The sequence below is a fragment of the Meriones unguiculatus genome, chromosome 17 (assembly GCF_030254825.1).
Source record: "Meriones unguiculatus strain TT.TT164.6M chromosome 17, Bangor_MerUng_6.1, whole genome shotgun sequence".
In the NCBI taxonomy this organism is placed as follows: domain Eukaryota; kingdom Metazoa; phylum Chordata; class Mammalia; order Rodentia; family Muridae; genus Meriones; species Meriones unguiculatus.
The window spans coordinates 36,430,355-36,457,841 of NC_083364.1; the positions used below are offsets into that span (position 1 = coordinate 36,430,355).

At 44.6% G+C, this 27,487-nt stretch overlaps 1 protein-coding gene across 8 annotated transcripts in view; it reads right to left on the reverse strand.

Annotated features, from left to right (window-relative positions):
* Positions 1-27,487, reverse strand: part of Rubcn (rubicon autophagy regulator) — a 63,293-nt gene that overhangs the window by 10,525 nt on the left and 25,281 nt on the right. For 3 of the 8 annotated variants that reach the window (XM_060370250.1, XM_021635326.2, XM_060370245.1), the window contains exons 3-12: positions 21,496-21,579; positions 19,103-19,262; positions 18,489-18,595; positions 17,493-17,649; positions 15,973-16,506; positions 14,563-14,607; positions 11,702-11,817; positions 9,868-10,078; positions 9,317-9,418; positions 7,279-7,353 (exon numbers count right to left, since the gene is read on the reverse strand). In XM_060370250.1, coding sequence (XP_060226233.1) covers positions 7,279-7,353; positions 9,317-9,418; positions 9,868-10,078; positions 11,702-11,817; positions 14,563-14,607; positions 15,973-16,506; positions 17,493-17,649; positions 18,489-18,595; positions 19,103-19,262; positions 21,496-21,579 — 1,591 coding nt within the window. The remainder of the gene's footprint in view (positions 1-7,278; positions 7,354-9,316; positions 9,419-9,867; positions 10,079-11,701; positions 11,818-14,562; positions 14,608-15,972; positions 16,507-17,492; positions 17,650-18,488; positions 18,596-19,102; positions 19,263-21,495; positions 21,580-27,487) is intronic. The other 5 variants (XM_021635323.2, XM_060370247.1, XM_021635324.2 and 2 more) reach the window with 3 other exon arrangements.

The following is a 27,487-nucleotide window of genomic DNA, read 5'->3' on the forward strand; positions in this document are numbered from 1 at the left end:
CTCGAGTTAGTTCAAGCAGATGAGTAAGTTGATGTGGTTGGACCACGAGTTGAGCACCGTGACATAACCACACCGAGGCCTAGAACAGTCAGGGAGGAAAGTGCTCTGTTGAGAACAGAAGGATGCACCGTCCTAGTGGAGTTTAACATAGTTACAAAAATTCTTATTAATCTTTTGAACAAGAACAAATATGTATTTAAAGCAAATACATTTTTCCAAGAAAATTGATTTGAAGTGCTTTTTGCCAGTTTCCACAGAATAAGACAATTATTACTCCAGACTGGGGAAAGTTATAAAATGCAGCAGGGGCTGGCAAGATGGCTGCATATGTCCAGGTGCCCTGCCAGCATGAGGACGCGAGTCAATCCCAGAGTCCACGTGGATGCTGCAGCCTGTGCCTGCCCTCACACACAGAACAGAAAGAAGACACACAATAAAGCAACGTCACATCGTGAGGGGAAAAGGTGCTCTACGGGGTGACTGGACTGATCAAAGGAGTGGGTACAATTTTGGCATCTTAGCAAAATCTACACATCTTAAAACAAAGTAAGTAAAACTTAGGACGTTAAATTCAGAATTTACTGATCACATTGATAATGATTTCCATTTACTTTCCTTTTAGCAGATAAAGTGACCTTCCAACACGTGGGGACCCAATGCCGATGAATTTTCTGTAATTGCTAACTCAAAGACAAAAACTGTAAAATGGTGAGCTATTATTATTGTTAAAAGATTATTTAAGTGGCTGGAGAGATGTCTCAGAGGTTAAGAGCATTGGCTGCTCTTCCAGAGATCCTGAGCCCAATTTCCAACAACCACATGGTGGTTCACAACCATCTATAATGAGATCTGGTGCCCTCTTCTGGCATGCAGGTTCTATATGCAGATAGGGCACTCATATACATTAAAAAATACATAATAAATCTTTAAATTTTTATTGGGCTAGAGAGATGTCTCAGAGGTTAAGGGCACTGGCTGCTCTTCCAGAGGTCCTGAGTTCAATTCCCAGCAACCACATGGTGGCTCACAACCATCTGTAATGAGATCTGCTGCCCTCTTCTGGCATACAGGTGTACACGCAGTCACATACATAAAATAAAATAAATCTTTTCAAAACTTTTGTTTAAAAGAATGAGAGGAAAAACAATTGATTACCTTGGACTTTATCCTAGTTAGGGTAACTGCTGTGATGAAACACCATGACCAAAACACTCGGGGAGGAAAGGGTTTATTTTAGCTTGCAATTCTGGGTGACAGTGCATCACTGAAGGAAGTCAGGACAGGAATTCAAACAGGAACCTGGAGGCAGGAGCTAATGCGGAAGCCATGGAGGGGTTCTGCTTACTGGCTTGCTCAGCCTGCTTTCTTATAGAACTCAGGACCACCAGCCCAGGGATGGCACCAGACACAATGAGCTGGGCCCTCCCCCATCAATCATTAATTAAAAAAAAAAAAACAAAACTTTACAGCCCAACCTTATGGAGGCATTTTTCTCAGCTGAGGCTCCCTTCCTGCAGATAACTCCAGCTTGTATCAAGTTGACTAAAACTATCCAACACAAACTTGATACAGATTTTTCTTATCAGAATATATAGTTCATGACTACCCTTCTTTATATATCTTTCAGGTTTCAATTTATTGCCTTTGAGCTCCAAATCTGCAGTGCTTCCAACATGTCTCCTGGGTCAGCTGGCAAGTTAAGCCTTGTCCCCAGAGGGCACTGGGAGGATGCTGAGGAGAAAAGAGTTGTCCTGTTGCAGTCGGCTGTGCTCCTATCTCCGTTGGCAGTTCAGTACACTGATACTGCCCAGGAAGTGTGTCTGAGGTAGTGCCACAGCAGAGTGCAATTAGCGGTTTCTCTCACAAAGATTTCCCACAGCAGTTTGGAGAGTTTTATGGTGTCAGCGGCTTAGCCCTTCTCCACCAGCTGCTCCCTAGTCCTGCCTGAGTTCTGAGGTGAGGCACTGAGAGCAGCTTCCCAGTGGAGGATGTTGGCATGACCTCTCCCTACGAATGGCACCCACAATGACACTCAAGGCAGCTCTGTGACTTCAGATGCTCCTCTGCCAGGCAGCCTGGATCTGAGACCTGGGGACATAGCCTGGTGCTGCTCTATTCCAGCCCTTGGGAGAGTGGCAGCCATCTGTATCCACCCTTTCTGTGTTCTCAATGGTTCTCTTTATTCCTTCTGTACTTCTCTACCATGACTTCAACTCCCTATTGCAGTGCAAAACTTTAACATTCAATGTTCCCTATCCAAACTGCCAGGCTATTTTCTGTCTCCTATTGGACCCGGAAGATACATATATGCAGAGGACTGAAACTCTAGAAAAGTCTACACAGGAAGAACTGATAAAGCTACAACACAAGAAGATGAAGGTGGGTGGGGATACGAACAACAGGATCTTAACCTCCAAAGTGAAAAGGCTATCCAGAATTGGAGGTTTATGGAATCATTTTGGCAAACACCAAGTATCAAACCAGTTTGCCAGATACCACATACAAAAACAGACAGAAGCAGGGATGAGAAATCATATACCACATACGGTGTGATTCCATTATAGGAAATGCCCAGAAAGGGCACATCTATAGGTGCATGCCTTAGTGGTCAACTGAGGCTGGGGCGGGACAGTTCATAACTGTGCACTAACACAGACATCTTATTAAAAGGAGAAGCACCAAAACTAGACTACAACAGAGGTTGCTCAACTCAGCAAATTATCAAATGTCGCTGAGTTGTGGTAGGTGAATTGTTATGTAAATTATACATCAACAGTTCTGCTTTTTAAATAAATATACGATAACAGATTCTCTACAGTTTCTAGGTTTGTAATCTTTACTGCTTTGAAGTGGCTTTGAAGTCCATTTTCCTTATGAATGCTCAGATTCATACAGTCTAATTATTGAGCCATAATCTGAGGAAAGTGATTGCATTAATCAGAGGTTTATGCAATATGCAGATTACTTATCGTAATCAATATCCACAATGCAATACTTCAACACCTTACTTTTTCAAAGCTGTTATAAATTCTGATAGCCCTCTTGATCAGAGTATCTGTGGTAGTTTGAATAAGAATAGCCCCTTTAGGCTAATATATTTGAATGCTTAGTTATCAGGGAGTGGCACTCTTTGAAAGGATTAAAAGGGTAAGGAAGTGTGGCCTTGCTGGAGGAAGCATGTCACTGGGGTGAGCTTTGAGGTGTCAAAAGCCCATGTGAGGCCCAGTGTCTCTCTCTTTGCCTACAGAGGAATATGGAGAACTCTCAGCTCCTTCTCCAGCAGTATGTCTGTCTGTGTGCCACCATGCTCCCTGTCATCATGATAATAGATTAACCTCTGAAACTGTAAGCAAACCCCAATTAAATGTTTTCTTCCATAAGTGTCACCTTGGTCATGGTGTCTCTTCACAGCATCAGAAGAATGACTAAGAGCGTATCCCAAAAGGATCTTCAATAGTATGGAATTATTTAAGGAGATCAAGAGGAAGCACACCTGAAAACCTCTGGTCAGTATCAGGGAGACTTCTCCCAAAAGTTTGATATTTTCCAGGAAGATTTTTACATAAGCCCAGTTAAAGACCAGAAGCAGATGACAATGAGCCAAAAGCAAAAAGAAAGCGGGGGAAATACATTTAAAGTTTTTATTTTCACAATTAGGAACCCATGTGTAGTAAGAACACAAAACTTAAATCATTACGTTAAAAATATTTATTTTTAATTACAAATATGTCGTGTGTCTGTGGGAATGCGCATGTTGATACAGACACCCCAGGAAGCCAGAAAAGAATATGGATCCCAGGAGCTGGAGTTACAGGTAAAGGCTCTGGGAAGCAAACCTGGGTCCTCTGGAGGAGCAGCAGGTGCTCTTTACCACCCGGTCATCTCACTACTTTTGAGACATCTGATCTCATCCTTCCTCTTGCCCTTCCGTGCCCCAAACCACTGTGTGGCAATGAGGGTCACAAGACAAAATGTAGGTAAATTTTCCTTTTTCATTCTTCTTCAAAGGTCTCGTAAAATCCAGCAGTGAATCTGCCTGGCCGGGGACACTGCTTCTGCTTGGGCCTTACTGCCTGCTACAGACCTGCCATGTCCGGTGAGCCCCTCCACTGGACTTTGGCAGCTCATACGTGTCTGGTAATGTATCTAGTCCTTTTAGATTACCCAGGTTTTTGCAATTTAAGTTTTCAACGTAGTCACAAATGATCCCATGGACTTCACCTGTATCTGTTGTAATGTCTCCTTTCTTCAATTTGAATCTTAATTTGGATCTTCTGGTTAGTTTGGCCCTCCATTTCTTAAGTTTTTCGAGACAGAGTTTCTCCGCCTAGCTCTTTATTTTTTAAAAATCTGACCTTTTGACTAGTAGGGTACTGAAATCAATCATCATTATTGTATCTGTCCCCTCCTGTCCAGAATTGTTTTATGAAGTTGAATGCACCAATGTTCAGTGTAAAGATTACAATTACCATATTTTCTTGTGTTCTTTATTACTGTGTGGTGACTTTACCACTTCCAATTAATTCTGGCTTACAATATAGTTTGTCCAATATAAGCGCAGTTACACCTGCCTGTTCTCAGCTCCTGCATACTCAGTGAGTCATTTTCTATTCTTTCTTTCAGTATCTCTGTGTGTGTCTTTGCCAGTGAGGCTTGCTTTTGACAACAAACAGTTGGATCTTGTTTTTATCCCATCAGCTAGCCTGCCTCTAGAACTGGAGAGCTGACCATTTACCTACGGTTTTTTACAGTAGCCAATGAGGGCTACCTGCTGAATTCTGTGATCTTGAGGATTGTTTACCTAATACTGTTTGTTCTTTTCTTTCTCTCCTTTCCGTATTAGCGGCTTGCTGAGTTGGCATGTCTGATTCTTTCCTCGTTCACCTTTGTAAGAATTCCCTTGATGAAGTTTATTTTTTCCTGAGCTTTTGTGTTTGTGACTCTCATCTTCCTGTGCATCTGCACTGTTGGCCTGGACAGACACTGTTTTAGTTCGTGCTTTTCCTGGAAGATTTTTTTTTTAATTTTAGAATTGTTTCTTGTGATTGAATGTGTGTGCATGTATGTGTGTGTGTAATGCATGTCCACATGTTCACATATGTCTATATGTAAGGTGTGTATGTGAACATGCATGCGGAGGCCCGAGGTTGACACTGAGTATCTCCCTCAATCTCTCCACTTTAATTATTGTATAGGGTCTCTTGCAAAATCCAGAGCTGGCTAGTTTGGCAATCTAGTATCTGCTTCCCATCACGTCTGCCTGGCTTTTACATGGGTTTTGAGGATACAAACTTCAGTCCTTCTCTGTGAATTTTCAATGATAACTTACACAGGACTTGAAATCGTTTTAGACTGTCTATTGAAAGGAATGGTGTTCTCTCAGTCTGCCTCTGTAAACAATGTGAATAAAGTTTGAACCTCTAGTTTGTATCTCAGCTACTTCTACCCCATGCTTAGGTTTGAACTTTTTAGTAACTATTTATTTGTAGAATGTGTACTTCTGTGTGAGTGCTTGTGTGCATTGGCAGACTGGAGATTGAGAACACTTGCAGGAGTCAGTCCATTCAGCTTGTGAGTTCTGGGAATAAAGCTCAGGTTGTTAGCCTTGTCAATAATTGCCTTCAGCCAACTGGGCCACTGCACTGGCCCTCATATGCACTCAATTTTTAAGTCCCCAAGACTGGGGAAGAAAGCCTCTACAGTATGCCTGATGATATACTCTGCCATAGACGACAGTTCCAAAGCAGAGTAAAAAGAAACTCTACTTTATTACATGGCTTAGTCTTATATAATTATTTCAAATCCTAATGCATCATGGTCTTAGCAGTAATGAAAAATTGTATTAGTATTACTAAAATTCTCTGAAACTAAAAGTTTATAATTAAAATTTTGAGATTTTATTTTTAAAAATTTCAAGTAGAAAACTTTTATTCTCTTTCAGTTAATTCTACTGACTATATTCCTATAAAACATTATAGCAGTAACTCCTAATTGTATATGAAGTTACCTAGAACAGATTACTTTCAGGGAGTCTGCTCTGTAAACTCAAAACTCTAAAGAGACTCTTAGCGTCATGCCATTCTGTCCTACCTTTACTGTTTGCAGGGGTCCCAAGCGCTACTACAGGTCTGAAGTTAAACTCTTTACAAAAATCTATGTATTTATATGTATGTGTGTGTACACATATGTGCGGGTGCCTGCAGGTCAGAAGAGAGCATCAGATGCCCTGAAGCTGAAGTTACAGATGGCTGTAATTGCCAGTGTGCATGCTGGGAACTATGCTTCAGTCCTCAGCAAGAACAGCAGCCATTCTTAACTGCTGAGTCTTCGGTCCAGCACCTGGACCTTCTTTTTTTTTTTTTTTTTTTCCTGACACAGCACTTCTCTATGTAGCTCCGGCTGTCTGGAACTCACCACGTAGAGCAGATGGCCTCAAAGTCACAGGAGTCCACCTGCCAAGTGCTGGCATTAAAGATGTGGGTTACCACACCTGGCTTGAACTTAAATTCTTTCTTTAAATGTGTTTTTATTATTTTGAAAATTATGTAGTGTGTTTGTGTGTGTGTGTGCATGCGCCCAAGTGAGTACAAATGTCCACAGAGTCCAGAGGCACTGGATGTCCTGGAGCTGGAACTGCAGGTGGCTGGGAGACACCCAACAGGGTTCTCGTAACTGAACCTGGGTCCTCTGGAGGAGCAGCAAGTGTTCTTAACTCCTGAGCCATCTCTCCAGCCCCTGAACTTAAATTCTTAATTTGATGGTTTCTTTTCTAATATAAACTTTATTATTAAAAAAAACTTGCAAATAGATAAAAATATCAAACGCCAAAATTAGCTAGACCTAAAGTCTGTACAACTCTGAGTTTCTATACAGTTAGAGTAGGCATTCAAAAAGGAAGCTGTGGAGCTTCACATTGAATTTTACTCAGCATGAAATATTATGCCCTTATCCACCATCAGTACCAAAAACCCAAGACAGAACTGTTTTTCTGGTTTTGACTATTTTTTTCTAAACTTTGGCTCCTCCAAGTCACATGACCACCTAATCTAAAACTCTCACTGTGCGGGGGGATGGCAAGGACTGCCTGGGTCATGTGTGAAAGGGCATCTGAATATCTGAATTGCGCCTGTATTAAGACTAGTGTTTTTCAGTTACTTCTCCAGGCCACGTAATTCTCATAACCTTGACAAGTATCACAAGGGCAGACATGGTCAGAAGCTGGTGCAAACATTCACACACATGCGTGCAGAAGCACACCCACACTTCCAGCATGGCTACCTGAGAACAGCGAGGCCAGTGACACTGAGAGTCCACTCTTTGACATGTGAGTCAGGTTAGAGCCTTCACTACCATCTGTGTAATAATAATTATAAAAAGGGGCCCTTTAGTTTTCTGCAAGAGAGTTGCTGAGACTGACAATTTCATATGGTATGTCCTTGGGACCAGGTTGTGACTTCTGAGCAGCTTTTAAGAACCCACATGCATGGGAAGGCTTGGAAAACAGTTACTGCTACTTCCCCAAACCAGTCCAGCCTCAAGCACCTCCTCAAAAAGGAGCTAAGGGCGATGTCAGGAATACCTGGCCGTGTTTTTGACTACTGAGTATGAAATTAGGCACTACTAGCGGACGGTGTGTAGAGGCCGGAGATGGTGGCAAAAACCTCAATCTTTAAGGCAGTCCCTCCTAACAAAGAATGAAAAGGGCCTAGAGACTGAGAAATCCTGCCCTATGACTGTTTCCTTTAAGGATTTCTGAACCAACAGGGAATTAGCTGATTACACACATGCTTGGGGCCCACAAATGAAGTAACAGGTTCCAACAGGTGTCCACTTTGTGAAAATTATGGTTAGAAAGAAAAACCACATACAAACTAAGGAGGGAAATGGAGTTTTAAGTGACTATTATCATCAAATAATTAAGAAGAACACAAAGAAAACTTTCTTAGAGGCCTGGAAAAGTGGCGTAAAATCTGAATTTCTGAGTGGGAAAGAACTCTGGTTACTCAGGGGGTGAAGGAGCAACTTTGAAGACTAAAATAATAAAATACCTAGTTGTTATCATTTTACAGTGTTTCAATGGAGTGCAGACAATTCAGCTCTATAATATAGTTGTTATCATTTTACAGTGTTTCAATGCAGTGCAGACAATTCAGCTCTATAAGAAAATTATGGTTAGTTTTACCATAAACTCTACCATGGGAAGAGTTTATGAGCCTGAATTGTTTTGTTTATTTGCTTGCTAGTTTGTTTGCCTCTTTGTTGGGACCTGAAGAAATCTATGGTTTGCAGAACAGGGCTGTTGCGAAGCACGCTCTTCAAGCATGACATAGCCACTGCCACCTTGGAATCAGGGCAGCCGACCCTGGCCAGCCTCAACAAGACCTTCCCGAGATTGAACCTACCGATCTTCCCTCATATGAACCGGGTAGAAGATCATACCCTTGCCTGAGAGTTCAGCTACTCATTTTCTCTTGTGGCTCCACCTTTCCCTGCTTGGAGTAATGCTGTACCAGCTGCATGTGGTCTCAGGTTAGCTGAAGGGGGGGGGGGACTCCATCTATGCAGCTCTTGCGAGGCTGTCATTCACTGTGTGATAGTATTATTATTATTATTTTATTACTGGTGATGCAGCCTGTATGTAAACCAATAAACCCTTTGACTCACCAGGTTGGACTTGAACCTGTTTCTTTGATCTGTTGTCAGTTTCCCTGCTGGGGTGATTAGTGATGCCAGAGGAGCATTAACCTGCTTGACTATAATGTCTTCCCAGAAGGCAGCCCCTCTCCTCACTACACTTGATTCCAACAACGAGGCTAGGATTCTGCCTTCAGACTGCTAAGACAGAAATTAAAGCTCTACTTTGTAAACCTGATTGTTTCTCTCTCTCTTTTCCTTCTCCTTCAATGATTCTTATCTTTTTTTTTTTAAATTGCAATAAAACTCTTTTTTTAAAAAAACATTTTGGAAGAATTTCAATTGTGTTGTGGAGCCCAGGGAAACATTCTAATTCATGTGGTTTGGCTCAGCACAAAGTGCTGGAAGGAGGAAAGTGCTTGAGGACCCAAGAGAAAGATACAAACATAAGGACTGAGAAGCAGGGTGACTCCAACAGCCAGCCACCCTCTTCCTGTCAAGGCTCTTGTTGGCGTCAGTTTTAATGGGGTTGGTTTTAGCAAGAGTAGCCATCCCTTCCAATAACTAGCAATGTTCCCTAATGGGCATAATGAAGCGCTACTTCAGGGATCACTCAGCCTAACATTCCACACTGAAAGAAACAAGTGGTGAACACTCCCTTGTACCACATCATGCTCCTTACCGTGGATGTCAAGTTCATCAACATCCTCAGCAGAGCCAGAGTCGGAGAACTGTGTAGAATCACGTGAACTGAACTGGGAGCTGCTGGAGGTGACCCGGAAGCCTGTGACGGTAAAGACCATCATCGTCAGATACGGAATAAAGGGCCTTTCGCCCTTCTCAATGCCACAGTAAACAACCTAGACTGTAACAGAGGAAGTGCATAGAATCTTGGATGGGACTGGCCCTTCTTGCTGGTTCACTCAACTTTGGAGAAGTCCATCTGTGACCCCTGGCCTGGGAACCCATTTTGGAAGAAAGCTATTTCTGATATAGGAAACATGGGTTCTAGCAGTATTCCTAGTCTAGCAAGTGAAAAAAACAAACAAACCAACAACAAAACAGACCACCACAGTACTACCCAAACCACCATAGTACTACCTGTTGATTGCAGAGGTACCCTTAGCTTAACATAACACCTCTCCTGAAGAGCGGAGGAGAAAGCCCACCTGGCCCTGAGCTTTGTGACACTGTACAGAGGCACGCATACAGATGTTCACAGGCCTCACTCACTTCCATGCTCAGTCTCCTGGTACGCGGGGAGTAAGTTTTTGGTGCGGATCTGTTGGCGCCGAAGGCGGATCTTCTGTTTCAGTTCCTGGATCTCTCTGTCACTGTCTTCCTCCTCTACTTCCTCCTCTTCTAGACACTGGCTCATCATGTTGCACTTCATCAGCTCAATGGCGGCAATCAAGGACTCTGAGATGCTGAAGTGGGCATTCTCCTGGAGGAAGGAGGGCACCAAAGACATTGCTTGTCAGGGGACTAGAACTATGAACACCTTGCTGAGGATGATGTGGGGAAGCAGAGCTTCCAAGACACATGCTTTCCAAAACCCAGGGGAGATGCATGTGTCTGCTGTAAGGAAAGCAGACAGGCACAGTCTAGAGTCCTAGAGTCTCTCTGCTTTCAGTTATCTCCTCATCTGTTTATCTTCTCCATAAAAATGAGAAGAGAATCTCAGCTGTCAGCCCAAGATCCCAGTGCCAACCTTAGTCCCTGTGCTCTGCTCCACACAATGAAAGAAATTATAATTAAGAAAAAAAAAAGTCATCAAACTGCAATTACAGGGCACATTGGTGGGAAAGCAACTGCTTGAAAAAAATGTGCTTCACAGACCAGCCAGAGAGATGATGAAAAATGTCAGTTCCTTACAGAGGGTAGGCATAAGACAGTATCTCGGATACCGAGGAGTATTTACACACAAAGGAACCACCTCCACAGCCCTAACATTCAGGTGTCTGGCAGCAGACATTTCCACATTTCCACCATCATTGGCCACTGAGAAAATGCAACTGACAACACCACTCTGGCACTTAGACCAGCTGCAGATGGTCTGACGGGCTGAAGCTATGCCCAGCGCATGATGGGAAACACCACTTGCCCTGGAGATGATGAGACAACTCCAGGCCTTCTAGAGAATTCTGATGACATGGCTTCTAAGAATGAAACAGAATGAACTGAGTCCACTGCTGAAGAAGATAAATTTGAAGTTTTACCAGCTGCTGTTTTCTCTTATGACTGCTTTTAAACATTACTCATGCTGGGCTGACACCACACACCTATGATCTCAGCCCCCAGTGGGCAGAGACAAGAGAATCCTGAGGATTGAGACTAGCCTGGGCAGTACAGTAAAACCGTGCCTCAAAACCAGCAACAAAAATGTTGTTTATAGCTGGATCAAGTGTGTGTCTAATAGTTTTAGGCCTATAGGACATGGCAGCTCTTTTCAGATGTTGCTGGTAGATAGTTCACTCTTTGCCACTAATTAAGCTGATGAAGCCAGGCTAATGAAAGGAGAAAACAAGGCATGAATTCCAAGCAGGGTCTTTTCCCAGAGTCATACACCCATAAACACTGTAGTAAGGTAAATATCATGTCCTCGTGTACAGATGTTATTTACACATATTTAAGCCCGTAAATGTAGACCTTGGCTAGGCAGTGGTGGCACACACCTTTGATCCCAGGAATCGGAGGCAGAGGCAGGTGGGTATCTGAGTTCAAGGACAGCCTGGTCTACAGAGTGAGTTCCAGAATAGCCAGAGTGACACAGAGAAACCCTGTCTCAGAAAACAAAAGAAAACTTGATTCTCGTAGAAGTAGTTATGTGAGGTCATAGGACCAAAGAACAATAATCATGTGACTAAAATTCAGTGTTTCTGCATAGAGTAGCACTGGACTAACGAGGAGCATAAGCTCCCTGAGGTGTTGCCCAGATAAGCTCGCTTACTGCAGTTCATAGGCACTGCCAGGTACTCAGCTCATTAGACAAGGATGGTGGCAGCAGAGACCATCAGGCCAGACGCCCTGCTGAAGTCCCTCCTGATCTGCCCCTTTAACACCTCACCTTTTCGAGGTCTGCACAGCTGCCAAAGTCTTGCTCTGAGAGGTAACTGATGAGGGACTGTCCTTCTGACGGTCTTCTAAACATGCCTTCTCCTGAGCACAGGTACTGACCACCCTCTGTGGGAATTGGAGTGTAGACATAGCATTTCAGACTTGGAAGTAGACCTTGTAACCACCATGCTTCTTCGAGAAGCCTGACGATTGCTACTAAAGGTGCTCTCGACTCTTCCCGGGGAAGGTGGACCAGAACTTGGATAGAGATGGCTGTCTATCTTCCAATGACAGTACCTCTTGGATGGAGAATGTTGGAATAAATGCTGAGAGCCTAAGGGTAATCCGTTTACTATCTAAATATACAAAATAAACTGTCCTTCCTACCCCACTAAAAGGGAGGCGAGAATTAAGTCAGTGCTGAGCGTTGAGAAAGGATGAAGGGAAATGCCTCCACCTGAGAATGATTCCCATGTGCAACTTGTTCTCTGGGAATTACAGAAGAACTGCAGTCAAGGCTCTCACTCGTTCAGGCTATCACACACAGTACAACAGACACTCATGGTGGCACCCGGAGTGTAAGAGAGAATGGGGACCCTAAGTCAGGGAGGACCACAGGATAGCGTTGAAGTGACACGAGGACAGGTGGGCGCACACAGGGTCTTCCACAGAGAAAGATGAGCTCCACAGCTCAGAGCTCAGCAGGAACAAGGAGTGAGACTTTCAGCCCTTCCCTCCCAGTGCTCACTCACCATACTCCATGCACAGGGAGCTGGGGATGCTGCTCTGGCCAGAGGAGGGAAGTGGCCTCTCAAATTCAACTTACTGTGAGAGTCTAAGGTCAGTGACCATTCCAGCGAGCAACAGATATGCTCCCAACCCTTGAATTCAACAGGTAACCCTCTCATTTCCAAAGCCTTCACAAACGGGAAAGAGCTGGCACACCAAGGGCAAACAGGCCAAGAATACAGAGCGCCTGGAGGAGATGAGATGTCAGTGCATCTAAGGGGAAGAAGGCCTGGCAATGGGAAGGTGAAAACACATCAAATTGGGTTTAGTTCCCCTTCCTTCTAACTTCTAGCCAAATGTACAAAAATAGCGGCTAATCACTAACTTCCTGACAAACTAGCTTTAAAAAGTTTTCAGATAGTAAAATAAAAATAAGCACATTGAAATTTTTCCAGTGCCTTGACACTATGTTTTAAAAGTGTCAGAAAATTTACATTCAGCAATGAAAATGAAACTCATAAAAGTGCTTATAAGCAGCATCGAGTCAATCCTGGAGTCGCCAAGGATGAAGGCTTCAAAAGCAGAGGGTTTAGTCACCACAGAAAAGGAGAGAATTAAAGAGAAGAGTTGCTGAGCCTGCTGACACATTCCTGTGATCCTAGCACTTGGAAAGTGAGGGAAAAAGAATCACATGAGTTTTAAGGCCAGGATTGGTTATATAGTGCATTTAAGTCTAGAAAAACCTTGTCTCAAAAACAAGAGGGATGGGGAGGTTGGCAAAGGGGTCAAAAGGTATGAGAAACTGATATTCAAAACTAAATTTTAAAATGTTAGCCAGGTGGTGGTGGTCCACACCTTTAATCCTAGCACTCTGGAGGCAGAGACAGGTGGACTGAGTTCAAGGCCAGCCTGGTCTACATACTGAATTCCAGGACAGTCAGGGCTACACAGATAAACCCTGTCTCAAAAATCCAAACAAAACGTCTAGTGCCATAGAAAGAAAAGCAGTGGATGCCTGAGACAGGAGCAGCATGCTCTGGGAGAGCAGATGATTATACCATATCCAGCTGTTCCTCTGATAGATAATGCCAAATTGTCAGCTGCTACACACACACACACAAAGCTATTTTGTATTCTTCTTATGGCTCGGACTCTGCTTCTGTCTAGGGACCTAATGAAAAGCCAGCAATCACCATGATACCTTGATAAGAAACGATGGAAGAGACTGTTCACTGCCTACCCAGGTGGCACACCACATAACCTGTAACATCATTACAGTGTTCTTCGGCTATGTAAGCCACCAGCGCCTTCGTACTGAGTTCACTAGCTCATAGGGGTGCCCATTCAACTGACTCAGCATTTCCTTTCACTCACTCAAAGTCTGTTTTCTCTCAGTCTCTCATCTCCTTAAGGTTCTGCAGACTTTATTCTGTAATTTTCTTTTATTCAAGATAACATGCCAATGTCTTCTCCATTACTAAGAGGCTGTGCTTCCTCATCCTCCCTCACCACTGTTTTAGTAACACACACCCACACATTACTAACTCCATCATTACAGTACTCGGAAGAGAACACACATCTCAGTTTGAAAACCACCATGAGAGAGAAAAAAGAAAAAAGACAGACGTACTGGAAAAATGTTCAATGACTAGTATGGGATATGCAGGTACACAAGGGAATGAAGACTGGTGAAAGGGAAAGGAACCAGGGACTCTTGAACAGGCAAAAAACATGCACGTACATCCAAGACCACATAAAAGGAATAAAACATATTCTGGTGTTAAGTCAAGGAAAATAATCTTCAGTAAGTCTTCAGTTCAGAAACACCTGCACTGACCCATCATGAGGCCTTAGTCAAATAGCAGCTTCAGTTTCACCCTTGGGCAAAGCAGAGTTGCTTTCTCTTGCCTCTGGCTTCCAGAAGGTGTTGGTAGAATGACTAAGGCATTTTGGAAGCATGTCTAGGGCACAACATGTATCATGTGAGAGAGCAGAATCCTGTGACAGATAGGTCCCAGCACCATGACACAATCAAACTAGCCAGACTTGATTTGACACCAGACTGGAAAGGGAGGTTTTGAACTGAGCGAGGTGGTCACGGAGGAACAGAAGGAAGAAGAGGTGGGGGACTGGCTCCCAAACCTGCAATGGGATCTTCAACTATAATGGTGATATTCCTGGGGCCTCCTGCAGGTAAACAGGTACAGAGGAGAATCCAGACAGAACAAACACGATTAGAGAGGGGGCGCGGACACCCAAACAAACCCCATGGCTTTTACCTGGCAGCAGTGGTGACATTAACTCCCCAGAGGGAACATCTGGGCTGAAGGAGGGGCGACTCGGACAAGAAGCTACAAAACCCATGCTCAGACCCTTCTGCACAGGCTTCGTCTGGCTCCCTTTTCCCATGCAGGTTACCATGGTTTCTGGAATCCACACAGATTCAAGAATGGAGCCAGGGAGGCTGGGAATGTCGCCCTGCAGAGCTCTGGCCCAGCAGGAATTAGGCCCTAGGTTCAATCCCTAGACACTTAAAAAAAAAAAAAAAAAATGGGATGTGGGGAGCAGCTAAGTTTTGTCTGCTCAAAGGCCAGTCCTCATGCAGAGCAGACACCAGGGTTGCAGAACATGGGACTTGAGGATCCGACCCCAACACTCCACATGCTCAAATAAGTCATGTGAAATTCTTGAGGGAAGACAGAACTATCAAAGTTTGTTATTCAGGTTTTAGTGGAGGCCCTAAGTTTTCATCTTTCTAGAAATTACAGATTGACAAGGGCAGCTCCAGGTGCCAAAGGAAATCTTCATTTTGTCTCCTTAAATACTTATTTTATTTTTTATATTTTGTATCTGACCCATAATGGCTTTGAGCACAAAAATGAGGGTTAAGCTTACTGCAAAGGAGATTCTACTCCAAACAAGACCCAGGCAAAGCCTACAGACACAAATTAGCCAGGGAAGATGTGGCAGCGCGATGCAGAGGCAACAACACTCCCTTCCCCATCCAGGTTTGCTCCTCCCTCCAGCTAGCATTCTATGAGGGGGGGGGGTGTGCAGGCAAATGCCCTTATCTGACTGCTGCAGTCTCAGTTAGTGACAGCAGTCACCCCATCCACTTGGCCCAAGGTCACACTGACCACCCTACTCACTATTGACCCTGTTATAATTAGGAAACTCTAACAGGGCTCTGCTTCAGTATTATATTGTGTCCAAACTCTGAAGGAATCACAACAGAAGGAATTTTAAAGGATTACCTACAAACCTCTTTAAGACTGCCAAAGTCTGGGAGATTCAGTTAAAACTGCGATGTTCAGTCTGTCCTGATGTTACCCATCATGTAAAGGAAGACACACAACATATGAGGGCTTCCTCAGGACTACATGCTAAATGTCTTTCATGACAGAGCGTAGTAACACGCTATCCAGAAATGTTTCTTCTCTCTCTGCCATCTGAAAAGCCTCAGGAGTAAGCCTTCCCTCCAGCCCTGAATTTGGGGGTGAGGGTGGGTGCTGTGGGGACATTGCTAACTAGTAAGCTGGTGTTCATCTTTACCTGAGGCTCCTCTGGAGGCGATGTTGGTATCCGAATGGGAGCGAATATGGCTCTTCTTGGTCCCGCTGGTGACAGGGACTGTCTGCCCTTCTGAGAAGCTGGACCTGCGAAGGACGCTGCCTGTCTGACTCTGCCTACCTGCCTCCTGGTCCCCTAGAGAAGAGGCAGCAGAATCTGCCTTTTGAGAGCTGCCGGAGGAGAACAAGTGAGGGCTGCTACTCTCGGCATTGCTGCTGTGACTCTGGCAACTGGCAGTCCGGCCGTGGGGGTCTGGGTTGCCAATGGCCAGGTACTCAGGCCCCTCACTGGCATCACTTGGGGAGTCATTTTGGCTGCTGACCCAGGATGCCTCCATGGGGCTAGTCAGAGTGCTGGAGCTCATCTCCTGGGGGGTCAGTGGGGAGTTCTGGGCGAGAGTCGAGTCTGGAAGCAGCGGAGCTTGGGCCGGTTGAGTCTCTGCTGGTGAGAGGGGTTCTCTGTCTTCCGGAGGTTTCCAGGGAGAGCCAGAGAGTGAAAAGGAAGTAGATCTTCTCTCTGGGATAACAAAGGTAGGGGGAGAGAAAGGTGAGCTGGAGGCCCACAGGTAAGGGTGCTCGGGTACACATCACTCAGAAGAGGTCAGTCTCAAGTGGCTTAGAGGCAGCTATGGTGAAGGCATGGGGACATGAGCTGCACTAGAGGCTTCACTGACTCTCAGCATGAACTCAACTGAAAATGAGAGAAATCATGAGAACAGCAACCTCATGGGATCATTTTCAAGATCAAATGAGGTAATACATATAAATTGATTCTAACAGAGCCCAGCATGGTGCAGGCCCTCTAAAAATGCTACCAACTAAAGACCTTAGTTGCAACTTGAAGGGAAGCTCAGCTGCCTCTGAGAACACCTTTGCTCTGTTACTCTAATAATGCTACAAAATTATTTCAAGCTAGCTACTAGATAACTTTCTGGGTTTTTTGTTTGTTTGTTTGGCGAGGCAGGGTCTCACTCTGAGGCCCTGGATAACCCTGAACTTGTAACAATCTTCTTATGTCTTCTGAGAGCTGGACTTAAACACCATGACCTACTACATCAAGCAGCCGCTGCCACATGTCTTTTTACAATGCTTATTACAAAGACCTGAGGCTTGAGGATTTATGCCAGCCCAAGCCCCAAGTCCCAGCCTGCATCACTCTCAAAGGCTCCCTGCTTTCCAGATATATGAAGATATATATAAGGACTGCCCATTCCCACCCCTATACCTAGCCCCACATTTAAGGTCAGCTTGGGCTACCTAGTAAAACTCTACCTCAGTAAACGGAACAGAACAAAATGAAGAGGTGAATGAAGGAGAGAGAGAGAGAGAGAGAGAGAGAAAGAAAGAAAGAAAGAAAGAAAGAAAGAAAGAAAGAAAGAAAGAAAAAGAAAGAGTGACTTTTGTTTTTGCTTTTTAAAGCAGGTTCTGGCCCACGAGCACTCACAGAGGGCCTCTATTTCCCAGGCTAAAATACATGCAGGTAATTACACATTCTCCCCACACCTGAGCTGTGGTTGGGCATGGACTGGTGAAGGCTGGAGGAGGACCCAAAGTAGGAACGCTGAGCACAGCTGGTTGGAGGGGTGTATGTGGAACCAGGCAGGGCTGTCAGGCTCTGGCTCTTTGCAGCCAGCAGCGGGCTCTCGTGCTTTCTGGCAAACTAAAACAAAAGAAACCATGTCAGAGTGAAGCATAGAGGCCCTTGGAGGAGGGGCATTCGTTACTGCAGGAATGCCGACAGAAGCTAGTCTTTGGCGATACACCTGGACCACACTACCACAGCATACAACACTGGAACTGTGAAGGGTCACCGCACTGCATACCTCCTGCACTGGAATCCTAGGGTATTTTCTCCTGGGAGCTGACTTAGTTAATCCTCATGAGGAAGACATTAATCTCTTTATAAAGAAAGTCTAATTGGGGGTTGATGTATGTGTCTGTTCTCATTGTAGCTTGTTATGCTGAGTTTGATTGATGTCCCTGGGAGGCCTGCTCTCTTCTGAGGGGAGGGAGGCAGATTTGAGTGAGGGGGAGGTGGGGGTGGGGAGAACGGAGGGATGGGAAACTGAAGTCGGAATGTAATATATGAAAGAAGAATAATTTTTAAAAACTGGAAAAGAAAGCAAGCAAGCCATGGGGAGCGAGCTACCAAGCACTGTCCCCGCCATGGCCTCTGCATCAGTTCCTGCCTCTACATTCCCGCGCTGAGTTCCTGTCTCAATGGACTCCGGCTCAGGAAATGTAAACCAAATAATCTCTTTCCTCCCCAAGTCTCTTTAGGTCAAGATGTTTTATTACAGCAACTAAGACAACTAAGATAGCAGACTAAGGTAACAGTCACATACCACCAAACCCAGCTCTTTGCAGGCATTTAAAAGAAATATGTCTTTCAGCTTACAACCGCCTCAGTGAGGAAGTCACTAGCAACTGAGGAGTATACATTATGGTGAAGTGTAGAGGCCCAGGACAGATGCGGGGAATTCTTTGTCCCCCCTTTACCATAGATGCATCAATCTGAGCCAGGAGACGGGGGTTGTTCTGTTCCACTGCTTCCAGGCACTGAAGCATGGCTGTGACGTGGGCATCACTTAGCAGGAAAGCAGATTCTAGGAAGAAAAAAGGTAGCTTAGTGACAAAGAGAGATGCTCAGAGAAAGAGGCAAAATAAAGAAGAATTGAGGAAAACCATGCCACTGTGGAGAGAAGGGATTTGGGCACAAGTACTGGAAAAGCTAAGTTGCAGTCCAACATAGGAAGTCTCAAAATCAGAAAGGTCCAGAATAAGATCTTGGCTCTGTGTGACTCTGGCCGGGTTACCTAGCCGCTCTGATTAGAAAGCAGGGATCCTCCTGCCCAGTTCTAACAGAGACCGGCGCATAGGAAGCTCACTTCATGGCATTTCTTCTAACAGTCTGCGTGGACCAGTACAGGATCAACTTAGCATGTGTGTTTTTCAAGGGACGTGAGAAGAAGCCTGGTGATGTGTTCATGAGCAGAATCTACAGCAGTGAGTGAAAATCAGGAGACCCTGGCTTTAGAAGTAATCTACAGAGGACCCGAGGGATGGAAGACAACAAGGCAGCACACACAGAGCCCTGAGTGGCCTCTGCTTACCTGTGTAGAATTTCCTGATATACTGTCTATCCCCAAGCAGAGGCCGGAGCTGGGCTGAGAGGCAGTGGCACTGCAGGCTGTGCTGCAGCCACAGCTCCGCGACAGCACGCTCGCTCACACCATCAGCATCTCTCTGGCCATTCTCATGCAAGTTGATGAACTGGAGAGGCAAAGAGGCATGAGTCAAAAACACAGATCCTGGCAGACACAGCTTAGCTAAGGTCCAGTGACTCAACACAGGTAATGGAAGGCTACCAGAGCTATTTCCAGGGCAGTGAAGGGGTGGACAGCTTTTCTACTCTCCCAGACCCCGGGGGAGGGGCTAAGCAGTTAAGCCCTGGGATGTGAATCCCAGGAGAAGCGAGGCTGCTACATTTGGCTTTTTATGCTCTATCTCCAAAGAGGTGCCTGCTCTAGGTTATTTGCAGGAAGGACTCAAAGGGATGTGACCTCTTGGCTTCTCTTACAGAGTCCTCTATTTCAGATAAGCTCCAGAGAGAAATGTGGTAAAAATCTTCACATGTGTATATGTGGATGGGTGGACCTAGAAAAAAAAAAAACCCACCAAAGATTTACTGTAATTTTTTTTTCAGTTTTCATCTATATGAGTGTTTTGTCTGAATATATGTTTGTGTATTCATTGATGCATTGCCTGCAGAGGTCAGGAAAGGTCATCATATCCCTGGGGAATGGAGTTACAAATGGTTGTGAGTCACCGTGTGGGAGCTGGGAACTGAATCTCTGGAAGAACAATAAGTACTCCCAACCAATAAGCCATCTCTCCAGCCTCAAGATTCTCTTAAGAGAAGCCATCTGAACACCGCTTTTTGGTTCTAGTCCTAACAACCTCTCCTTGGAACCTCCTCCTCTTCCTTCAGTGTTTCTAAGAACAAGGTCACAGAGCCAGGATAGACACCACAGAATGCATCAATAGCAGAGTCAGAAGCTCCTTAGGGGTAGGCTACAGCACCACATCGTCGGAGTGGCACCCCAGTTAACTGAAGGACAGCCTGGGCGACCTAGCGAAACTATAGAACAGAATGAACAAATGAAAGAAAGGAAGAAAAGATGAGAAGTAAAAGTAAACAGCAACAGCTGGGTGTGGAGGCTCACACCATACCTGTAATCCCAGCACTCTGGAGGCAGAGGCAGGAGGAGTAATCTCTTTGAGTTTGAGGCCTGCATGGTACAAAGTGAGTCCAAGAAAGCCTAAGCTACACAGAGAAACCCTGTCCCAAAAAACAAAACAAACAAACAAAACAAAAAAGAAAATAGAAGGTTCTGGCCTTTTTGCATACACAGAAGGCCAGTATGAAACCCTGAGGCTTTGATCTCTGAATATTTAGACAAAAAAGTATACTTCCTGACCTCATCTTAGCAATAAATCCAACGGCTGGGACGTACGTGAAACAAGACAGGCTACACAGAAAGAAATAAAGAGGGACAGTGATGGATATTTTAGAGTCGTTTCATTAATCTAACTTAGATGTGCTTAAGTTTTTCCATAATAAAAAGTTAAGTGCATACATAAAATTGTCAGTGATTATTCTAGAACCAGCTGTGTAACCCTATCAGGTCACCTAACTTTATTGAACTGTTTTCCTGACTGGAAACATGGAGCAGCATGTGGAGCTAGAGACAGGAGAGCCCAGGGCAAGGCATTACTCTTAAGGTGACATTCAGGGCACTCGACTCTGGACTCCCTAACCACGTTCCTTCTGCCTGAAGAACCTTCTGCGGTAGTTAGTGTATCAGCCACAGTACCTCTACTTAACTGTAGGGAAACTCTTGCCATTTGTCCTGAATTTTATTTTATTTTATTTTGGTTTTTCAAGACAGGGTCTCTCTTTCTGTATTCTTGTCCTGGAACTTGCTCTGTAGGCCAGGCTGGTCTCCAACTCACAGAGTGCTGACATTACTGTGTGTACAACCACACCCAGTTGACTTAGAGAGAGAAGGAGAGAGACAGAGACTCATTAAACCCTTTTCACCCCGTTCTCAGGAGGAGAGAATGCAGCCTGGAGTAATGAGCTTGTCAGGTTGGTAGGCTGGTAGGTTACCCTCCCCTCTAAGTCAGTGCCACAGAGACCATTTCTATCCCCCACTTAAAAGGAAACCGGACATTTTCCATTTCAGGGAGACTCTTCCAACAGAGCACCAGTGAAGACTTGCAGCCGCACTCCTTTCTTTTTTTTTAAGTTTAGTTATTATTTATATAGTAATCTGCCTGCACACCAGAAGAGGGCACCAGATCTAACTATAGATGGTTATAAGCCACCATGTGGTTGCTGGGAATTGAACTCAGCACCCTTGGGAGAACAGCTGGTATTCTTAACCTCTGAGCCACCTCTCCAGAGCCCCCCACCCCCACCCAGCTCTCCTTTCATTCTTACCTTCTCAACATGAAAGGCTGAGTGTGGACTGAGCCACCGAATGTCTTTCACAAACTGCCAGTAATCAGCCTGGCGGCAACACACCTATCAAACAAACAACAACATAAGCAGATCACTAACCGCCCAGACACAGAGAGAGAGGGACAGAGGGAGAGAGAGAGAGAGAGAGGGAGGGAGGGAGAGAGAGAGGGAGAGAGAGAGAGAGAGAGGGAGGGAGGGAGGGAGAGAGAGAGGGAGAGAGAGGGAGAGAAAGAGAGAGAGGGAGAGGGAGAGGGAGAGGGAGAGAGAGGGAGAGAGAGAGAGAGGGAGAGGGAGAAAGAGAGGGAGAGGGAGAGAGAAAGAGAGGGAGAGAGAGAGAGGGAGAGGGAGAAAGAGAGGGAGAGGGAGAGAGAAAGAGAGGGAGAGGGAGAGAGAAAGAGGGAGAGGGAGAGAGAGGGAGAGGGAGAGAGAGGGAGAGGGAGAGAGGGAGAGAGGGAGAGAGAGGGAGAGAGAGAGGGAGAGAGAGAGAGAGAGAGAGAGAGAGAGAGAGAATGCCCGACAGGTGGAGGCAGAAGATCAAGGCCAGCCGGAGCTGAACAGTGAGACCTTATCTTCACAACAAGAAAACAAATCAGAGGGGCGGGAAGGAAGAGGGGCGGGAAGGAGGGAATGAGCAGATCCTTCTGCTTTAACAGTCGCTGCCAGTAGCAATCAAAGGAACACATGCCTTCATGCTTTAACAATTATTTTAAATGTTTTTGTGTGTGCGGGAGCACATGTGTACGGAAGCCAGAGACGGGGCCTGGGTGAAGTTCCTCACAAGTGCCCCCCTCCTGGTTTTTGAGACAGTCTCTCGTGGAACCTGCTCAGTAGGCTGACTGGCTGGCCAGTGAATCCAAGGAGCCGCCTGTTCTCTCCCTGAGCAGCACTGGATTACAGTGAGTGCTGCCTCACACTGGTTCTGGGGATTGCAATCGGGTCCCCATGCTTGTGTGGAAGCCCTTCACTGAGTCCTCTACTGTCTTTCTGAATCAACAATGAACGGCACTGTTTAAATCATTGATAAAATGTGTGAGCTCAGGACCAGATGGCTCCACTGATAAATTTCCAAACTTCTTAAAAAAACAAAACAAAACAACAAACCCCAAAAACCTGTGATATAAAAGGCAGACACAGACAAAACAAAATAAAACAAAAAAACTGTTGGTCAAAATCCCCAATAAACATAAACACAAAGCTTCTTAGCATAACACTAACAAAATGAATCTGCAAGCACATGAGCATGCATGCCAGCCAACAAGTGGGCAAAGATGCCTGCCATCAAGCCTGCCCACCTGACTTTGATTCCCAGAACCAACATGGTAGAGAAAGCAAACCAACTCTGACGGCATGACCCCCACAACAAGTGAACAAATAAATGTAAAACACTTTTTACAAAGACTATATGATCAACAAGCTACCCTTACACCTAAGGCTCAGGACAGCAGAATGGAGGAGAGGTCAGGAAGATTATAGGAGCCAGAGGACTAAGATGTCTGCCGTGAGACAGAGACATCTATACGTGACAGGGAAGCTGCGCCATGAGGTCTAAACGAGACCCGCACAATGACTACATCGAGTGAAATGGCGAAGTGGAGGGCAAATGTTCACTCGGCCCTACCCTTAGAAGAAAAGCTAGAGATAATCAATACCTTAAGGAGGGCAAATCGGTGTTCTCTGGAAACATTAGCCTTTTGTAATCACTATTTTACACTTTGCCCTTTTCACCTAACATATCTTATAATTACTCCCAAATCGTAACTTAATACGGCGTGTGTGTGTGTGTGTGTATGTGCTCAAATTATGCCACAGGGTGCATGTGAGGTCAGAGGATAACCGGTGGGAGTTGATTTTCTGCTTCTACCAAGTTTGCCCCCCAGGTGCTTGCTTGGCAGAAGCACTTTTTTCTCACTGAGGTATCTTGTTGGCCCACTGGTTGTTTTTGTAAATTTTATGTGTGTGTGTGTACATATTTAATATAAAGACCAAGAGCTGAGCATGGTGGCCCATGCCTGTAAATGTAGCATACAGGAGACAGAGACAGGAGGATCTCAAGTTGGAAGTTAGGTTGAGCTACATAGCAAGACCCTGTCTCAAACATACAAAACAAAACCAAAAATGAGGACAAATAACAAGAAGTTATTTGTATTACTTTCATAAGTGTACATTCTCTGGAAGGAAGTTAGTAAAAACTTCTATGATCAGAAGATAATGAAAGACAGACTTTTCACTATATGGTTTTATATTCTTCAATTTTTTAGCCATGTAACCATGTAAAGTGTATTATCTACTAAACAATTAAACATTTTTTAATAAAAAGATTTACTTATTTTATGTATATGAGTGTTCTACTGCATTTACATCTGCCAGAAGAGGGAATAAGTTCACATTATAGATGGTTGTGAGCTACCATGTGGTTGCCAGGAATTGAACTCAGAACCATTTGGAAGAGCAGACAGTGCTCTTAACCCCTGAGCCATCTCTCCAGCCCCAAAATTAAACATTTTAAAGTAAGTTACCAAGTGACAAATATGGTACAATATTATTAGCTTTTTTAGAAGGCATAAAATACCTTTTAAATATAAGAATTTAAATATAAAAAATATATAAAAAAGAACGCCTAACAGAATGCTAAACAGTGATATTATTACTTGGTTTAAGATTACAGGTGAGATTTTTTTTTTTTCGGAGTCTTTTAGGCATATGTCAAAGTTTCAACAAGTAAGGAATATATTACCAGCTGGGTGCACTTGGGAGGCAGAGGCTGGCAGATCTCAGAGTTCGAGGCCAGCCTAGTCTAGAGAATGAGTTCCAGGCCAGCCAGGCTACACAGAAAAACCCTGTCTGGAAAAAACAAATCAGGCTACCTTGGGGCTGGGGAGATTCTGTGAGGTGAAGAGCGTAGGCTGCTCTTGTAGAGGACAGTCCCAGCACCCACATGTGGCTCACTACTGCCTGTAATCACAGTTCCCAGCGCATCCACTGCCCTCTCTGGCTTCCATGGGCACCAGGCACACACACAGTACACATACACACATGTGGACAATAGACACACAAAAATCACTAAACATTTCTTACCAGGCCATCTACATTGTTAAGCAGTTTCTTCTTGGTGCTAGGAAAGGTGATCCTTTCACTTCTACTGAGTCATCTCTGGAACTGTCTCCATATTTCTTCTTCTTTTTTTTTTTAACTATTTTTTAAATGACTTTTTTGATTTTTTTAATAACTTATTTATTTTATGTGCATTAGTGTGAAGGTGTCAGATTACAGTTACAGACAGTTACAGACAGTTGTGAGCTGCCATGTGGTTGCTGGGAATTGAACCCAGGTCCTTTGGCAGAGCAGGCAGTACTCTTGACCACAGAGCCATCTCTCCAGCCCTGTCTCCACATTTCTAAGCGGCAGAACAAAGAAGTTATCAATATTCGTTGCCTTACAAGAGGAGTAAAAGGTGTCCCAGATGCAGGCTGACAAAAATGAGATTCCTCTAAGAATACAGTCATGACGTTACAGCTGCCCAGGGGCCCTGAGTGATTAAGACAAAACACAGCTGACATCCACAACACATCCTCTTGAAAACAAAGAGGAGATATGCCGGGCAGGGGTCATTGTGTCCCTTCCCCTTTCCAAGGACACAGCATCCAGAATAGCTTCCTGATGACACTGCAGCCTGAAACCTTTGAAAGCACTAAACTTTTGAAAGGAAGTGACAGGGGAAAAACAAGTCTGCCACCGACTTTAATTCGGAGCAAGACACAGGGCAGCAATAAAACTGACCTGGAACTTTTGTTTGAGGATTTTTTCCTACTGGGGCCTCTGTACTTCCACGTGCTCTCTGTGTGTATGTGTGTCGGTTGGCTTTCTCTGCTTCCACTTACCGACACTAGAGTGCTTTAGTAATGTTGTCATTCTGATTCCCTGGGTGCGCTCATAGAAGGGCAGCTTCCATGCTATTGCTTTTTAAGAACTCTGACAAGATATGTTAATAGCAAGCTTGTTTTATTTGAGAATCTCAGGAGCATTTCTCCCTTTGTGGTTCAGATGGTAAAACTATCATGTAATATGGTTAGGTTACTATGTGACAATGTAAAATTAGTAATAGAGCCAAGAAAAGAACTTTTGTTATCAAGACACAAGTACTTTAACCACTGAATGGCAGCCCCACTAATCTGGTAGCTATTTTGGTCACCAGCCTGGGAAATTTGCACTTTGTTTTTAACAAAACATTTTGGCATGAATCCCAAATTTCTGAATGGAACACTGGGTAGTTCAATGCTACAAATTAGCATAAAGAACACCACGATGAAAGGCAATCTCCTGGGAGAGAACATATTTAGTCTTGGCTGTGCTTGCTGGGTGGGACAGACAGCCAAATGATAACACAGAGGAGGCAGCTGGTCTAGATCTAGAACTCAGCACTGAGATCTGAGCCGAGTGTCACAGATGCATGGGTGAGACAGACTGCTCCCAAGAAAACGAGAAAGGAGTCAAGAGTACCCAACATGGCTCCATTCTTGAAAATCTTGAGGGGCAAGGGAGATGAAGGCCCTTGCCAAGTCTAGCGCCCTGAGTTGAACCCCGAGGACCCACATGGTGGAAGGAGACAACGGACCCCTGCAACTTGTCCTCTGACCTTCACTACATGTACCCTCCCCAAATAAGTGACTTAAAAATCTTTAATCCAAGAAGACATTCCAGGGACAGAAACCGAAGCCTGGTCACAGACGCTGGGCAATGCGTCTGTGACGTCAGAAGATAATATCACACAAATCAAGACATGACGGCAGTCAGCACTACTGCATGTGTGTAGTCAAAGGAGAAATGGTCCTTGAATTTGCTAATAAGGACGTCATTTTCTTTTTTGTCTTTTTTTATTTGTTTTTTAACACACACACACACACACACACACACGCTGTGGTGTCTGTGTGGAGGTCAGAGTCAACTGGCAGTGAGATGTCTCCTTCCATCGAGAGTGTCTCAGAAACCGAACGCGGGTTGTCAGGTGTGGTGGCTTTACCTGCTGAGTGTATCTCTGGTTATGTGCCACAAGCCATGCCAGACAGACTTGTCTGCTACTTTACTTATGGTTCTATCGATCTACTTCATAACATAAACGTGTGACTCTTGTTATACAGATGGGAAGTTAAGACAGGTTATGAGACAGCTGAGGGTGCTTGACAACTGTGTCTCCTAGTACTTTACAGTTCTCACAGCAGTTCTGTGAGGCAACAGTGTTATCTCATTTCACAAGCGAGAAACAGAAACAAAAGGTCTCTGAGACTTGCTTAACACTAATCATGTGCAAGTAGGAACAAAATGTGGGCAACAAGCCTTCAAGCCTACAATTTTTAACTACTGTGCCATTTTATTTCTCAAGAAGCTGAGCACCGAGCCTAGACTTTCATCTAGGTTTCCATGGTTCTGAAGACATGTTATGGTCTATTATATGATGTTGCCTCTAAATTCCTTGAAAGATGTAATTTTTGGGGGGAGGAATCATCAAAATCCTTTAAGAAATATGGCCCCACCTTCAGAGTTCTATAAGCCAATCTTTCCAGTGAATTCTAAGACTAGCCAACAAAACAAAAGCTATTCAGAGGTAACACACCCCTATTCTAGAATGGAGGACAACATATTAAGTCCTTTGATGTACTTTATGCCAATCAGATATTTCAATGTGGCTGCTAACAGACAATACATTCAGGACAAAAGAAAAGAGAGACTTAGCTTGGGTAAAAAGGACTTCCTAGAAGAATACTCATGTGGTACGGGCAGAAGAGTGTTTAAGGGCATTCAATTATGTGTGTGCTAGTGAGGGCTGACGTTGTATATGTGCGGGCGCATACATGCATGAGGCAAGAGAACACCCTTGTGTGGAATTCCTCAAGTGTTGTCCACCTTATATTTTGAGGTGGGGGGGGTAGTTCACTGGCCTTGAACTCCTCAGACAGGTTAGGCTGGCTGGCCAGGG